The sequence below is a fragment of the Onychomys torridus genome, chromosome 2 (genome assembly GCF_903995425.1).
Source record: "Onychomys torridus chromosome 2, mOncTor1.1, whole genome shotgun sequence".
Classification (NCBI taxonomy): Eukaryota; Metazoa; Chordata; class Mammalia; order Rodentia; family Cricetidae; genus Onychomys; species Onychomys torridus.
The window spans coordinates 117,730,612-117,746,807 of NC_050444.1; the positions used below are offsets into that span (position 1 = coordinate 117,730,612).

The 16,196-nt window shown below is 40.5% G+C and overlaps 1 protein-coding gene across 29 annotated transcripts in view; it reads right to left on the reverse strand.

Moving 5' to 3' along the window:
- Positions 1-252: 252 nt before the first annotated feature.
- Positions 253-16,196, reverse strand: part of Sgip1 (SH3GL interacting endocytic adaptor 1) — a 186,434-nt gene continuing 170,490 nt past the window's right edge. For all 29 annotated transcript variants that reach the window (XM_036178298.1, XM_036178299.1, XM_036178327.1 and 26 more), the window contains 7 exons: positions 13,153-13,264; positions 8,625-8,780; positions 6,471-6,603; positions 4,826-5,028; positions 4,304-4,368; positions 3,636-3,800; positions 253-2,211 (listed from right to left, as the gene is read on the reverse strand). In XM_036178298.1, the coding sequence (XP_036034191.1) occupies positions 2,189-2,211; positions 3,636-3,800; positions 4,304-4,368; positions 4,826-5,028; positions 6,471-6,603; positions 8,625-8,780; positions 13,153-13,264 (857 nt within the window). In that variant the 3' untranslated portion in view covers positions 253-2,188. The remainder of the gene's footprint in view (positions 2,212-3,635; positions 3,801-4,303; positions 4,369-4,825; positions 5,029-6,470; positions 6,604-8,624; positions 8,781-13,152; positions 13,265-16,196) is intronic.

The window sequence follows — 16,196 nt, forward strand, 5'->3', positions numbered from 1 at the left end:
CTTAATTTTGAGGTTGCCAACTGCCATTTCATTTCACAAAAGTCAATTAAGGGATTACAGGAGTTCTTCATAGTTTTGAATTCGATTCCTGAAAACATTTGAATAATGTTAGAGACTAGTCAAATCTCTATCTTTAATTACACTTTTACAATATCAATAATAAAACTATTCTTTGGAAAGAAACACCGTGTATTTAATGACCAATTCATTCTAAAGCTATATAAAATAAGATATAAAGAGAAAGACGTGAGAAACAGTAATATTTATACATTTTAATATGCTTTTGTGTTAATATTCAGTATTTTTCCATGAATTGACTACTTAAAAACATTTTATAATCACATTCTAGATAAGTTTCATTTTTCTGCTTCTTTCTCTCCATTGGCTGAAGTTTTCATTTCCCCATGTTCCATTAGACTTAAGTTCTACATTTTATTTCTCGTTTTGGTTTCAAAACCAAACTTACTGTGAACAAATTAGTTTGTTCAAAACAACCTTCAAAGCCAGGCTGCTTTGGGGAACTAGGCAAGAGCCTGTTTCAAATAGTATGACTTATTCGCAGGTAAAACGGATCATCTTGGACATTGTTTTGGTAGCAAGCATTGATTGAAGAGAACTTAAATTAATCTAAAAGCTCGCCAGAAAGAGCTGACAATTGAAATCTCACTGTTGAAGTAAGACTTAAAAATTTTTAATTTGATTCTGGAATTGAAAGGAGCTGAAGATCTTTGTCAAATATGAGTGAATACAAAATGAAATTCAGCATCGCGCTGCGCACCCCACCTCAATCAGAGTTATTAAATAGGAGAGCCTGGAGCAGGAGCTGTTCTCTGTTGAAAATGACGTGTGGCTTCCTGGAAGACTTAATCTTTAGACCTCACTTGACAATGTTCCGATTCCCGTCCTGTGGGGCACACCCTGCCCCTGCCCCAGACTTGTGACTAAATTTACTGAGCTTCAAGGCCACAGCTCTGACTCTGCTTTCCATTCCCCAAGAACAGTAAGATTCATAGTTTTGTACACTGAATCTTAAAATCATTCCAAAAATATACATAGAACAACAAGGTCGATAGAATTTCATTTATAAAGCTTCTTTCTTCCTTCCCAAATATGTAAATGATAAGTTTAAAACTCTCCTTTGGATAGAAACAGGGAACTATTTTATTTTTCCTCTAAGGTCCTTACTCTCAGTGTTTTGATTCTTGTGAGTAAAGAAAAAAACAGGGAACTCCTGGCTGCTAGATGAGACAGGCCCCTCTGATCTGAGCAATTTATGCAAAAGTGTTAACCAGTTCAACTACAGAAAATCCTGAAACTTTAAAAATCATGTTGGTTTTGATCTGATGATTTAGCAATCTCCACATTTGCTAAACTGCAGAGACCGGGCATGGGGTCAGGCAAAATTTCAACATCTTCTGTACTCCTGGATATAACTTAATCTACTTAAACTTTAAATATGAATTGCTTTTCCCTTTTTACACAAGTTATAAAAATAAGAGGCCCTGTTTACACAGTTTGCATTTTTATGAAATTTGCAGTTTGAAAAAAAAGCTTTTTAAAAAGTGGTAATTAATGCTTCTCTTTGAATATGCAGTATCTTTAGAATTTTTTTTTTCTGAAATAGTTTCTGAATTTAACCCACTAAACTGAAGCTAGAAGTTTTCTTTAGCACTAGAGGAAAACATAGTCAGGAGTGAAGAAAAGTAAGTTGTTGTTTTCTTCTGGTTCCATTTAAGGTTCTTGATGTGCGGCACCCCCTTTATGATAACTATCAACATTATATTTAAACTTTATATATTGACAAAATGCACTCTATCTCTGTAAGCATTGTGCCATTCAACAGTACTACTATTAAATTTACATACCACAATTTAAATTACATCCGTTTCAGGAATGAAAAATACTAAAACTCAAGTGTCTAAGTGCCTTACTGGAATGAAGGAACAGTGTACAAATACAATAATTACATTTGAAAACCATTAACAATATTACACCTCGAAGTAAATACTGCAGAACTGATCATCATAGTACTGTGGGGGGGGGAAATCCCTGCTGGAAGCCAGGACCTTCCAGTTGGTAGACCCCAAGTATAGATACTGGTTTGTTTTCTTCAAACCAGATTAAAACCCGTCTCTCATACAACAGTTCTCCAGGACATGGATCTTCCAACTCCTTGCATGAGAGTTTATTAGTTATCTGCCAAGTATTTTCCTGCAAAACAAAACCACAGATCAAAACATTACCCATAAACTCAATGGTATGACGACCTGTTTCTCCTGACCTACCCCTCAGAACCAAACACTGTGTATTTGGGGTGCTATATTCCTATAAAGCGGGGCGGTTTTCAGGTTTCTTAGTTCCCCACATCCATGGTCACCATTTCTCCTCTGTACACAAACAGTTGGCCAAGCATTCTGGATCCTGCCTAGGTGGGTCAGGGATCCGTCCCTGAATATGGGAAGCTGTTCATATTTATTTCCGACTTAGTTCGTTTGAGAGGGAAAGGGATATAATTAATAATTACATCAGAATAGCAGGTATAAAAACCAGGACTCAGGGGAAGAGGAAAGGGGAGGTGTTAACGTGCTTGCTTATGTGTAAGGCTCTGGGACTACCCCAGTAAGCCACTGACAAGGGTAATCAGGAAGGACTAGCTCTCTCTGAGTATCTGTACCTTGGCAGGTGTGTGGGAGTAAGACACAGCTTGTAGGAATTGTTCGCTTCTTCCATCATCTGGTTCCAAGGAGTCAAATTCAGGTCATCAGGCTTGGTGGCAAGTACCTTTATCCACTGATCCATCTCACCAGCTCCAAACTACATATATTCTTGTTTTTTAAAGATATCATTGTCTGTGTATACATAATGTGTGTGTGTGTGTGTGTGTGTGTGTGTGTGTGTGTGTGTGTGTGTGTGTGAGAGAGAGAGAGAGAGAGAGAGAGAGAGAGAGAGAGAATGAATAAAGTAGCATGATGTGGAGGGCAGGGCAGAGGACAACTGTTCCAACTGTTCCAATTTGGTTCTCTCCTTCCACTTCTAAGTGGACTTCTGGGACCTAATCCAGGGTGCTGAGCTTGTGTGGCAAGTGCGATTAAGCTGTGGAGCCATCTGGCCATAGATACATTAAAGGTTGCTTTTAAAATCAAAAAGCAGATCTTCTGAGATCTCAGCTTAGCCCGACAATTCTAAAATTCAGAAAGCCCAGGTCCAAGGAAGCTAAGCTAATATTGCTATGTCTTAGGCATGTCACACATTTTTATGTTCTTTCTCCTGGTTTTTTTTTTTGTTGTTGTTGTTTGTTTGTTTGTTTTTAATATGTTTTCAGGTAGGAGAGAAAGTCCAACTCAGGTGTATCAATCTTGTTTGGCAACACAGCAGCAGGACGTATCCCACTGACTCCAATATACAGATGAGCCGTGTGGGGATGACCGCTCAGCCCAGCCTAAGAAACGGACCCAGCCAGAGCCTTCCCACATGGGTTGCCAGTTCATTTGTACTTTATTCAAATATCCATTTGCTTTCTAATGGGATGTGGGGATAGGAACAAGGAAGCAGAAGATGAGAAACCACACTTGGTTCCTGCCTGAGGAGGGGCAGCAACCTTACCTCTGCCAATGAAACAGAAGCTACCCACTCACCTGCAGCAAACCTCTTCTTGATGAGTGAAAACCGGTACCCTGCTCCAACCAGCTCAATGTCACAGCCAGAGAGTGTGCTTCCTTCGCTGGTGAACTGCACGACCAATGGGGAAGGTTTGCTTGGGCCTTCGGATAACTGAAATCTTGCCAGTAGGGAGCCTACGCCTTTAAAAGAAGAACATTATTGCAAGATGGCATTTGGCAGCATCACTTTGCACATAACCTTGAAATGGCATTTGAGATTAACTATGCAAAACTAGATAGCCTAGAAAGCAGTATATTCTTCAGTTACAAAATGTTGGTGAATAAAAGCATCCTTGAGTACTATGAGTGACTGGTTGAAACAGGTCAGTAGAATGGTTCTTTAACATTTGCAGCACGCCTACATCCTTTTCAACCTACAATGAGCAGTAGAGGAAAAAAGACATCTCTCTGGGCTCTGACACAGGATGGACACATGCCTCCTGAAGGGCTCTTCTCTGCCACAAGGATGGTCTATGTAAGGTGAGGTCATAGTGGGAAACCAAAGAGGAAGGTTCACTAAAAGCCACTTGCTTTTATGGATGTTAGTACAGACGTTCTGCCTCTTTCTAGGGCTACATGGATTTGGGTTCATAGTTGGCCAATACCTGTAGGTTATCTCAGATTTAAACCTGTGATTACATTACCTCCATTTTCTGACTTCTGGGAGATATCAGGAATTTTCCATAATATTCTTTGTTGTTCAGCATTCCTAAAAATAAAGCAAAGGGCTTTTTCACATACCGAGGATTTGTTTAATAGATGCCACATTTCCAGATAGTGCTAATGAAAACAAAATGGGTCTCAAAACGTTTAGCTCTGCCTGACTACATACGTACCCTACATACATAAAGGCTCTTCCTTTTCCTTATTCTAACCAGCCACAGCAGTGTGAGATAAACAGAGGGTGATACAGTGTCTAGAACACATCTACCCAGAAGATGTGAAGTATTTGTTAATCGTTTAGTTTAGGTAATGTCCATTCTAGCCAGCTCACATCAGTTTTTAAAGAAGTAGTCTTTATTTTGCTGTTACTAGTGGAAAAACTGATCTCCTCCCCGACCCCGGCAGGCTTGCTGAGGTTTCTTCCCACAGTAAACCCTGATTTACTTTTTAAACCATTTTAGGGAGCAGAGAGGGGCAAAGCTTTTTTTTTTTTTTTTTCTTACCAGACTGCTGGAGGAAGCACAGCCTGGAGCTTGGTCACTCCTCCGTCTATGAGGACCAGGAACTGCACGTTGTTAAGGGCCACTGCGGTGGTCATGGCATCCGTGTTGTACTTATAATCTATTCGCAGATCAGTGCTCGCAGGCTCACATCGCCAGTTCACTGCCAAGTTCAGAGGCGTGGACTGAATGCCCTGGGCAGACACCTTGCCAAAGGACAGGAGAGAAAAGGTGATAAGTCTCCACTGTTCATCTACAGCCAAACCAGAGGCTCTGATTGGCTCCCATGGGACCGGGCTTACAAACCCAAATGTCATACTACTGTTTGTGCTGTTCACAAACAGGATTCCAGGGTACACTGGTGGAGTTCAGGTGCCAGGCCGGAGTGCTGTGCCCTTGAGGTGACTATGGAGGTTACAATGAAAATACGCAAGATCAGCTGCGGAAATCCCTACAGCACTTTAGAGGTCACAGTGCGTTTTCTGTACTTAGGAGGGGAAGTAGCATATGGGTTAGAAGCTGAGGCCATAAGACTAGACACTCTTGGCTGTGAGCTCTGCTTTCGCCACTTGACAACCTGATTGACTTTGGACAAGTCACTAAACCCACTTAGCCTCAGTTACTTTCTCATCTGCCAAATGGGAATTATAACAATGTGACTCATAGGTTGTCAGGAAGATTAGAGGAGAAACAGCATAATGCCTAGCGATTAGCAAGGAAGAAACTCCTTAACAGGTTAACTATGAATATTTATTTATGTCATATTTGCTCTTCATAACAAACCAATGAGGCAGACAACACTGGGCACTGTCCTTATTCCTTTGAGATTTGTCAACATAAGGACCTGAATCCAGACCCTCTGCTTAGAAGAACTACGTATGCAGTCTTGTTAGAGCCCATAATGAGGGACTTAGAACAAGAAAGAGCCAAGTTCAAAAGTTTCATTAGAATAATCACTGAATTATTTCTTAGCAAAAGTTTCATTAGAACTATTTCATGAGGCTATCACACTAGAAAAAAAATCCAGGTTATTTATACCCAATCACTTAAAATTAAATGAATTAGAACACTTATGATCTTACCATGATTATGTTGATCTAACTTATTAATAATCTACAATATTTAAAAAATAGGTTTATTTATTGTTTGCACGTGTGTGAATTTATGCACACCATACGCATGTAGTAGCCAGCAGAGGACAGAAGATGGCCTTAGAGTCCCTGGAACTGGAGTTATGGGCCACCAAGGAGTTGTGAGCCACAGTGTGGGGGCTGGGAACTGAAGTCATGTTTTCTGCAAGAGCAATAAGTGCTTTCAACAGCCTTTAACCTCTGACATATTCTTACAGCCCCAACACTTAGAATCTTAATTAAGTGTGCATGTGTGTTTTAAACTTCATTTTTGGGGCATGTTTCTATAATTTAAAAATAAAACACCTCACTTTTTATTTATGGGTACACGATTAATATTCTTCTCACTAATCCCCACATGGTTCTTTAAGCCTTCAGTTTTGTTTTGTTTTGTTTTTTTAATAACCACAGCGTTTCAATAATATTAAAAGAAAAGTTCCTTCTATGCAGTAGTGGGCACTTTGGGATGTAAATTTGTAATGTGAAACATGACAACCCTGACCTTGTGATAGGCTTACCTGGTATTTGAGCATGTCCACATTATAATATGTCGCCTGGGGTTTTTGTTCAGAGACTTTCTTCAGATGAGTCATCAAGTTTGGCATGTTTACCCAGAATTCCTTAGTATTGGCATCATTTTGTGTATTATCACTGTTAAGATCAAAAGAAAATCAATGATTGAGCAGCATCTCATCAACATCATCATCTGCACAAGAGGTCTCTTAGCGTATGGCCTCTGATTTCTCCATCACCTTTGACAATCCAAACATGAGAGCATCCCCTGGGTGGTGTTAGCACAGTGCAGTTTGATGTGGTGTCCCATAAGCCACCCAGTTCCCACAAGAAGGCTCTGCTCTGCTGCCAAACACTCCTGTGAGCTCCTGTCTATTAATCCAGAAGAATGACAACGGGGTCCTTTGAAGCAATAACTGTTTCCCCATCCATACTCAATAGCTCTCTCTACATAATCTTAGTTCAACCTAAACTAATCAGCCAATGCAATTAAGGGGGAGTAAACTGATTTTCCTTTGAACTGACTTAACTTACAGCAATCTTCAGAAATTAACCAGTTAAAAGACTTAGAGGTACACACGTATAATCCTAGCTCTGAGTAGGTTGAGGCAAGAGGACCACAAAGTTCGAGGGCAGCCTCAGGTACACTGTGAGTGCTTATCCCAAAATGAAAACAAAACCAAACAAAACAGAACAAAAAGAAAACAAAAATGTAAAGATTTGTCTTCACTAGCTGATAGGATGTAGCTAACACCACCATTCCCCTTCGTCAGCACTCAGGATCTTGTCCAAGAACATCTAATAAAAAACTCAATACAGTAGGAAAACAGAGTCTTGGCTCTCTAAAAAGCTTAGTATCCCTGACAGCTGGTGTCCAGCAGCCTGTTTAATGACCACTTGCTTGATCTACACCACATGGATGAAGGACCAGCTGGATCCCATGCCCTCTGGATGCTGCTATCTCATGGGGACAGGATGGTGAATGAACAGGATAGGAAATTTTTAATGAAAAGGATAGGAACTTTCCAGGAGAATGGCAAGGGGACATAATTTGCTTTTGGGATGGTCAGTGGGGCTGGAGAGGGCAAGGGACGGATAGGGGAGGCAGAGGAGCTGAGAGGAAGTGAGAGCCATAGGAAGAAGGGAGGGTAGAATATTAGAAGATGGGGAAGTTAATGCACCAAACCCTGATGTGGGGCAGGACTTCACTCGTTTTTGATAGGTAGACTAATGAGGAGAACAGACACACAGATTTGAGTAGATGCTCAAAGCCAATGGCTACAGGTTGAGATTCTGGGACATGTGTCATGTGAAGCCACTGGTCAGCTGTGAGCAAAAAGCATTCTCATAAAGGCCATTGGCTGTAAAAATGTACTGGAGCAGGGCCAGATTGGAGTCAGGGAAGGAAGCAACTGTTACTACCACAGTCCAGGGACATGATATTGGTTCTAACTCAAGGAGAGATGCTGAAGAGGAAGAGTGTGGGCACTTTAAAGACTTCTAGGTAGCATATCACACTTTATGAGGGAGAGGAAGCTGTCAAGAATGGCTCCTTTTGTCACACCCACTGCAAACCAGTACACAATGCACATGCCTAATAAAGACATCACTTCAAGCTTGAAATAAGAAAGCGTGCATTTACAGGAACAAATCCACATGACTGTCCCTAGTGTGATATATGTCAATAATGACCATTATAGTAAAATCATATGTTTCACAGAAAAGGTTTTCAAATTTACATGGAAGAATACCCCATAGATGCAACATTATTTCATTTAAAAGTGTTCATACAATAAGAAGTTTTTCTATTATTAAATCCATCACCTGCTTTTCTTATCAACTGGTTTTAGTAGCAATAGAAACAGGCACGTGTACATTGTCAGCAATATGGAGTTTCCTTAAATGCCTCTTTAACTACTTTAGAAGTTGGCCATTAAAGCACACAAATGCATCATATGCAGCTACACCTGCACACAGCATCAAACACACAAAACTGGAAAGCTAACACATGTTCCCGGTGTTTTGGTGTTGAATCTATGTGCATATCTGCATTGTGGCGAATCAGCCATAGTGCTATTCTTGCAAGGGAGTACTCCTTATCTGGTCACAGGGTGCCAAGCCAATCATTTCTTTAAGATTGTACACAGAATCATATTTACCAGCAGAGAAGTTGGGGGTTCGGCAGGACGTGCTCTAACCTGCTGGAATTTATCACCCGAAAAGTCAGAGCAGCTGGGGATGGGTTGTTGGCAAAGTGTCTGGTGATGCCAGCAGGGAAGGACAACACCATTTCTCCTGTAATCTTAACAATGCATCTGAAATACCAAACACACAAGAGGAAAGAGCAGAAACGGGGTCAGTATGCCAGAGTGCAGAGCAGTGGTGGGACAGAAAAGGTTTAAGTGACAACGTAAAACACCCAGAGTTAAGACAAACAGTTACAATTGCTTTTTTTTTTTTTTTTTAAAGAGGCTTAGTTGTAAGAAAATATAAAATATGTTTCTACAATGGGTGGCAATATCAAGAACTAGAACTTTGAACTTATCTTTTTGACTATCTGTTTTGGGGAATAACATATACCCCTCTACTAAAAAATCATAAAGAAAAAATGGCCTTAAAATGTATTTATGGGACGTTCTTGGTCCTATATAAAATTTAAAACACATAATAATAAAGAAAAAAATTATTTATTAAAAAAATAAAAGAAACTGAAAAACAAACAAACAAAAAAACCGTATTTATGGCATGTGGGTTTGTGTGCATGCATGTGGCAGTCAAGGGATAGCTTGGGGGAGTGTGTTCTCTCCTTCCACCATGTGGGTTCTAGGGACGGAGCTCAGGTTCTCAACCTTGTGGGCAAGAACCTTTACCAGTTAAGCCACCTTGCTGGCTCTAAACCGGTTGGCTATTTTGTTGAGTGTGGTTTGGAGTGTAGAAGACCAGCACAAAGAATATGGGCTGCCCTCACCAATCAAATCATTTAGTCTTTTGATTTTTTTGCTTACTTGGAGATAATAAATTGCTATCCTTTTACCTTACTGGGACTTACTTTAGTTCTTTGAGTAGTGGGATCAGTGTCTTTTATGTATTCCAATGTAAAGTTCTTACGTACTACTTTATTAGTTCTTTAGTCCATTATTTTGCCCATTTTGTTACAATTAAATTAGCCATAGAAATTAAAACATGGTAAGATGATAGTTCAGAAGGAAGAATAATCATTTTTAAAGGCTTCAGGGAGGTATGAAGATAACAGAGTATAGTTACTTATAACATAAAATTTCACACATTTGTATGATATACAATCAATACATAACCAAGACCCATGCACAGTTCTATTATCCACAAACATGTCTTCCTGTCTTTTTGTAATCCCCCGGCCCAGTTTTACAGTCCTCGGTCCTAGGTACCTGCTATTTGCTTTTATCACTCTACATTGTTTTGCACTTTCTATAATATAATCTAACAGATCTGTGCTGGTGGTGGGGTCAGACTTTGTTCCCCAGAAGAATCATCTTTAGATTTGTCCATGTAGTTCTGTGCATCAGTAGGTCATTTGTTTTTCATTTGCTGAATGGATGTATCATATTTTTAAAAGAATAAATCAATTCACCCATTGAGGAATATTAGAATTCTTTCCAGGCTTCATCTGTTACAAAGGTGTGATCAATGTATGCAGAGGTCTTTGAGTGGGCATGGTTCTAATTTTTTCTTGCTAGGTATGAGAGATCACTGGGTCGTGTGTTGGGGATACCTTTCACTTTTAATAAAATAGCCCAACTGTCTTGTTTCTTTCTTTGCCATGCCCCCTGTGTTTTGTTCTTCTTCTTTCTTTCCCTCCTTCCTTCCCATTCTTTCTTTTCTTCTTTTCCCCCCAAGTGTTCTCTAAAATGGAAAATACAGCTGTGTGTGAGCATCTCTGCATTTCCACATCCTCACCAGCATTGTGTAGAACTTGCCTTAACTTCAACTATTTGGTGAACAGTGCGATCTCATTTGAACTTGACTTCAGAAAATCTTAAAATCCTTTAAAAAGATTTAATTAGGGCTGGAGAGATGGATCAGAGGTTAAGAGCACTGACTGCTCTTCCAGAGGTCCCAAGTTCAATTCCCAGCAACCACAACCATCTGTAATGAGATCTGGCACCCTCTCCTATATACATAATAAATAAATAAATCTTTTTAAAAAGATTTAACTAATCAATTATTAGTTGTGTGTGTGTGTGTGTGTGTGTGTGTGTGTGTGTGTGTGTGTACCAACCCTTGAATGCTCATACTATGGAGCATTCATGGGGGTCTGAGGAGAACTTGCAGGAGTTGGTTCAGTCCTTTCACCAAACGGTTTTCCAGGCAGTGGAGCTCAGATGACCAGGTTTGGCAAAATTTACCTTCACTGATATGAGCCATCTCTCTAGCCCACATCTTTCAAAGCTGTTTCAGGTCCAAAGCTGAATAGGTCCACACAGAATACAGAATCACAGCATCAATTGCAGCATAAGCTCAATTTTCAGCCTTCAGTTCCAACCCATTCTTTACGACCTACTCTGAGAGACTTAGAATTTAAAAAAAAATTGGTTTTCTTTGTTAGCTTGAGCCATTTAGCAACTACAACTTGAGCACTTGGAGCCTTGTTTTGGTGCTGAAGACACAACATCGGAGAACAGAGTCAAAATCCAGCTGTTGGGGCTTCCATTCCAGTGGACAGGGAGATATAGACAACGGACAATAGGGAAAAAGTATGTGTGAGTGTCAGAGAGGGCTATGGAGGAGGAGGAAGTGAGGTAGGGAGGTTGGGCTGTGGGGCTGGGGAGGAGTGCTGCTTTCTACAGGCTGGATGAGAAGTTGAAGAACCAAAGTGAGGGGACAAGCTACTCAGATACATGGATGAAAACTTCACTGCAGAGAGAGAGAGTGAGTGGGAGATGGAATGGAGCATAAAAGAAAAATAGCTCTAGGATAATGTGGCTTGAGTGGAGAGCACTGAAGAGGAGGGCCGCAGACAAGCAGGGAGGTAGATCACAGAAGGGCAACTGGGAATGGCCGGATGGTCTCCACCAACAGAGCACAGAGCACCTAGGACCTCACAGACCCCTGGAAAGTGTTTTTCCTGTGAACAGATGAGACTTTGGAGCATGGGGGTGATGTGCTATGACGGGAAGGACATCAGAGGTGCCAAGGTGGCAGCTGGGAAGACCAGTTACATCTCTGAATACATTACTGAGTGAATGAATTTAAAGCCGGTCAGGAAGCAAGCAGAAGAGGAAACATTGCGTGGTTCTCCCGTGATCTTCCACCGCAGTGTCTGCGTCCTCTCCACGTCCCTATTCATTTTTTAAGTATACATGCGTCTGTTTCTCCCAGTTCCTATCAGCCTCAGTGTTCAAGGCATTGATCAGCCAGTGGTGAGTAGTTCTTCTAATTCACATAATAGGCAGTTGTACACAGTCTTGGTTCTGTCAAGATGACAGGACTAACACGCATGTAATAAGAGTTTATCAGCTTAAGCCGACAGTGTTTACATGCTCCCTATGAGCCTCTCTCCGCTGTTCCCTGTCTTTCTCTCAGGTCCTGCCTCTCTGGATCAACCAGTCTCATAGTGTTTGTTTCTCTGTGTTATTATTATGGATCTAGAATAAAGCCTGGTTGTTGTTGAAAGAGCCATGACAATGAGGAAGAATGAAAGACCCTGTGGCTGGGTAGGAGGCTCCAGGGCTGGGGATACTAATTCTCTTGGTTTTCCACAATAGTAGTAGGAGAGTTAGACTTTTTATATATATATTTAAATTTAAAGATTAATTTATTTATTATGTATTGAGTGTTCTCCCTACATACATGCTTGCAGGCCAGAAGAGGGCATCAGATCTCATTACAGATGGTTGTGAGCCACCATGTGGTTGCTGGGAATTGAACTCAGGACATCTGGAAGAGCAGTCAGTGCTCTTAACCTCTGAGCCATCTCTCCAGCCTGAGTTAGACTTTTTGAGACAGTGTTTCTGAAGGGGAAAGAGGACTCATACTTGGTCATGTGATTTCCCACCTAAAATGGGTTGCTCCAATTATATCTACTTTTTAGCGCTTAATAAGATTTGAAACGCATTCTGTAAGCACATCTGTTACTTCTCATTCCTCTCTCCCTAGATTGTAAGATTTTCTAAGCCCTGTTCTTACAAGGGAAAAAAGAACCAAGAGCAGTCCATCCTTCACTTAGGTTTCCTTTAGTTTACTGATGGAACTCAGGCCTATAATTAAACCAATGATACACTTGGTAGCAGTGTGGTGTGGGTGTTTGGTGTGCAGGGTAGAGTAATACTTCTTGCCAGTGGTTTGGAGTTAAAATTCCCTTTGTTACTGAGTGTTGAAAGCTATATATATTCCTGTGGGGGGAACATGCACACATAAGATGTGGTTCATGTCTTTAAAGCTAGCCCATGGAAGGCAGAGGCAGGTAGATCTCTATGCATTCAAAGCCAGCCTGCTCTACTTAGCCAACTCCAGACTAGTCAGGGCTACATAATGAGACTGTCTTAGAAAAGCAAATGTCATCTAATTTCAGAGAATTTGTAGACTTCATGCATCTGAGCCATAGAATTCTTTCTCAGAAGGTAGGATAGTTACATTTAGGGTGTCCTCCACCCCCTCCCACTAGACAGGACAGGTGCAAGAGGACAGGGGTCCTTATCCCAGGCTTACTTGCTTGGGTCTGCTCCTTTGAAGTAGGCATTGACGGTTTCTGTGAATGCTGCAGCAACTGGCAGGGTGTCCTGGGCCCCCATAGTTAGAGGACTGGGTCCCCTGGAAGAACCTGTAGGAGATTAAATGCTTTCATTTAGTTGGGGCTTATGTGAAAGGCATGAGTACATGGAGCTACAGCTCACTAAAGGATTGGGGGGAGGGTCTATTACCAAAAAACATGATTACATAGTAGCTGTGCATTAAATGCAAGCACAAGTATTTAAAAGGAAATATTTGGCTGGTTTATAGACAAACACACTTGACATTGATTCAGTTCCTTGACTACGGAAGAAAATCCAAGCCAAGAACAAAGTCACAGGTTTATAAATGTTCTGCATAAAGCACGAGGCAGTATCTGCATGACAGTTTGTGCAGCAGGTGGTTAATAGAGAGAAGTGCTAGTTTCCTATTTCCCCGTGAGATCATTCCACCCAATCAAGTGCTGAAAACCCGCATTCCTTCATTTGGAAGAGGTAGTGGTGTGGTGTTATACAGCTCATGGCCCTTTTCTGCATTATTTCCATTTTAAAAATTGCAGTTGCTCTCAGATTCAACAAGGTCAAGCTCCTTGCCTCAAACAAATGCTACCAAAAACATACACGTTGTCTTGGCACAGACAAAGGGACGCACTGCTCACATCGTTGACTCTATCAGCCTCTTTGTGTTCATTGAACACTTGCTGTGTGCCAGGAGAGGCATGCCTCCCTGAGGTGCTTCACCCTGCCTGCCCCTTGGCCTGAGGGGTAGGCAGGGAGAGTCACAGTTTACAGGAGAGGAAGCTGAAGTTTAAGGGCCTTCTCTAAGATCATACAGCTATTTGAGCAGTGAAACAAAAATCCAAATCTAGACTTGCTTTCCTGTAAAGCTTGTATTTTTATCATCACACTGCATGGTTTGTCAACAAGAAACATTTAACTACAAAGATTTGCTGCAACATGTAACTTCACTGAAGCATAAGGTTTAGCTTGCTGCCTCTGTTACTAGTTTCTAGGCATGGGACTGAATACGGTATTTATGTTACATGCTCATTGCCTCAGCTTTCTACCAAACAAAGATATTTATTCCTCTTCTTTTCTGGCATATGCTACATGTATTGGTGTAAACCCATCTTCCTCCTCAACATAACCTTTCCTGCTCATTCTAGTTAATGACACTCCCTACCCCCAGTTTTTTCTATTTTCATTCAGCTCATGATATCTTATACTTGGTAATAGGTAATCAATTAAAAAATATGTTTATATTTATGTATGAATGTTCTGCATGTATACCTATATGCCCGAAAAGGGCATCAGATCCTATTATAGATGGTTGTAAGCCACCATGTGATTGCTGGGAATTGAACTCAGGACCTCTGGAAGAACTGCCAGTGCTCTTAACCACTGAGCCGTCTCTCTAGCCCCTTTAGATCATTAATTTAACAAATATTTGTTAGTATCATGTATCATGCCCTAGTGTAGATGGTAAGGATGCTCAAGATGAGTTAAATATGGTCTCTGTTCCCTGGAGTCCAGTGTGCAGTTACCGCTATCCTTGTACTCAACAGCATCATCAGCATCACCATTATCATTCACACCAGCACAGATCTGTCACCATTACTTACTTCCCATTTCCTATGCACCTTATGTAAGTAACAAGCATGATATTCATTTGGCAGACCATCTTTGTGTCATAGGCATCTCCAGCAGTGCTGCCAGGAGATGCTGGAGCATCTAGGATATGGGGGTCACATGGAAAGAATTTAGGTCCTTGGCAGTATGTTCTTGAAGGAGATCTTGAGACTACCCCTTTCCTGCCTAGCTCTTTGTTCTCTGGTCACCATGAGGTAAACATGCCTCCTCTATTACATACATGTTTCTGACATGATATACTACGCCACCATAGGCCTAGAGCACAGGACTAAAGAACTGTGACTCCAAATAAACCTTTCTTCCTTTTAAGTTGAATATCTTTTTAAAAAAATATTTATTTTTATTCATGTGCTTTGGTGTTTTGCCTGTATGTGTGTCTATGTGAGGGTGTCAGATCCCCTTGAACTGGAGTCACAGACATTTGTGAACTGCAATGTGGGTGCTAGGAATTGAACCTCGGTCTTCTAGAAGAGCAACTGGTGCTCTTAACCACTGAGCCATCTCTCTAGCTCCTAAGTTGAATATCTTAAACATTTCGTCACAATAATAGTAAACCAATCAACACAGGACTAATATTCAAAGAGTTTCTACAACTTGCTCAGTCTTGCCTAGCTGATAAGCTAAAATTTTAAGACTGATACTTAAGTTCTTGTGAATTCAAAATTTAGGTTCTGAGGAAAATATTATTTTGTTTCTGTAGTGGGTAATTATAAGGCCATTTGAGGCAAAAAAAAATTGAGGCCAATTGGAGTGTGCATGTCTTGGACCATGGGGTTGCTGACTTTCAAAGAAAGGAATTAGGGATGAACAATTTGTGTAAACCTACACTTCCTCAAACAGACCAAGATTATACCAACATGTACCATTCTGAGAACATGTGCCATCATCTACTGTAGGTCCAAGAAAGGCAACGTTTAGACACATTTACAAATAATGAAATAAGAATAAATAGAAGAAATGATTTTATAATAGTGTTGCTCATTTCTTCTGTTTCCTCATTAGTTCAGATGTTTATATAGTGACTGATAGATGCTGGAGGACAATGGTACAGCAAAATCATAGCTTCCATGTGACTGGAACTTGGGAGTTTGGTGAGGTAGTAAAAAAACTACAATCAAATAGAGTAAACAAATGCTTTAAAAGGTTGGCATGAGAGAAAAAAAAAACCAAAACTGAATGGATGATTGGGAATTAAGTGATGAAGCATTTTATACAAATACTTTAGGAAACTTTCTATGTGAAAACAGACACTAAAATAATTCTTTTGAGAATCTATATGAAAATCCCTGGATATATCTCAGAGCAAAATGCACATGTATGCAATATTTATATAATCTGAAGTATAAGTATCGATTTCTTGAGGTTTTTGGGGGT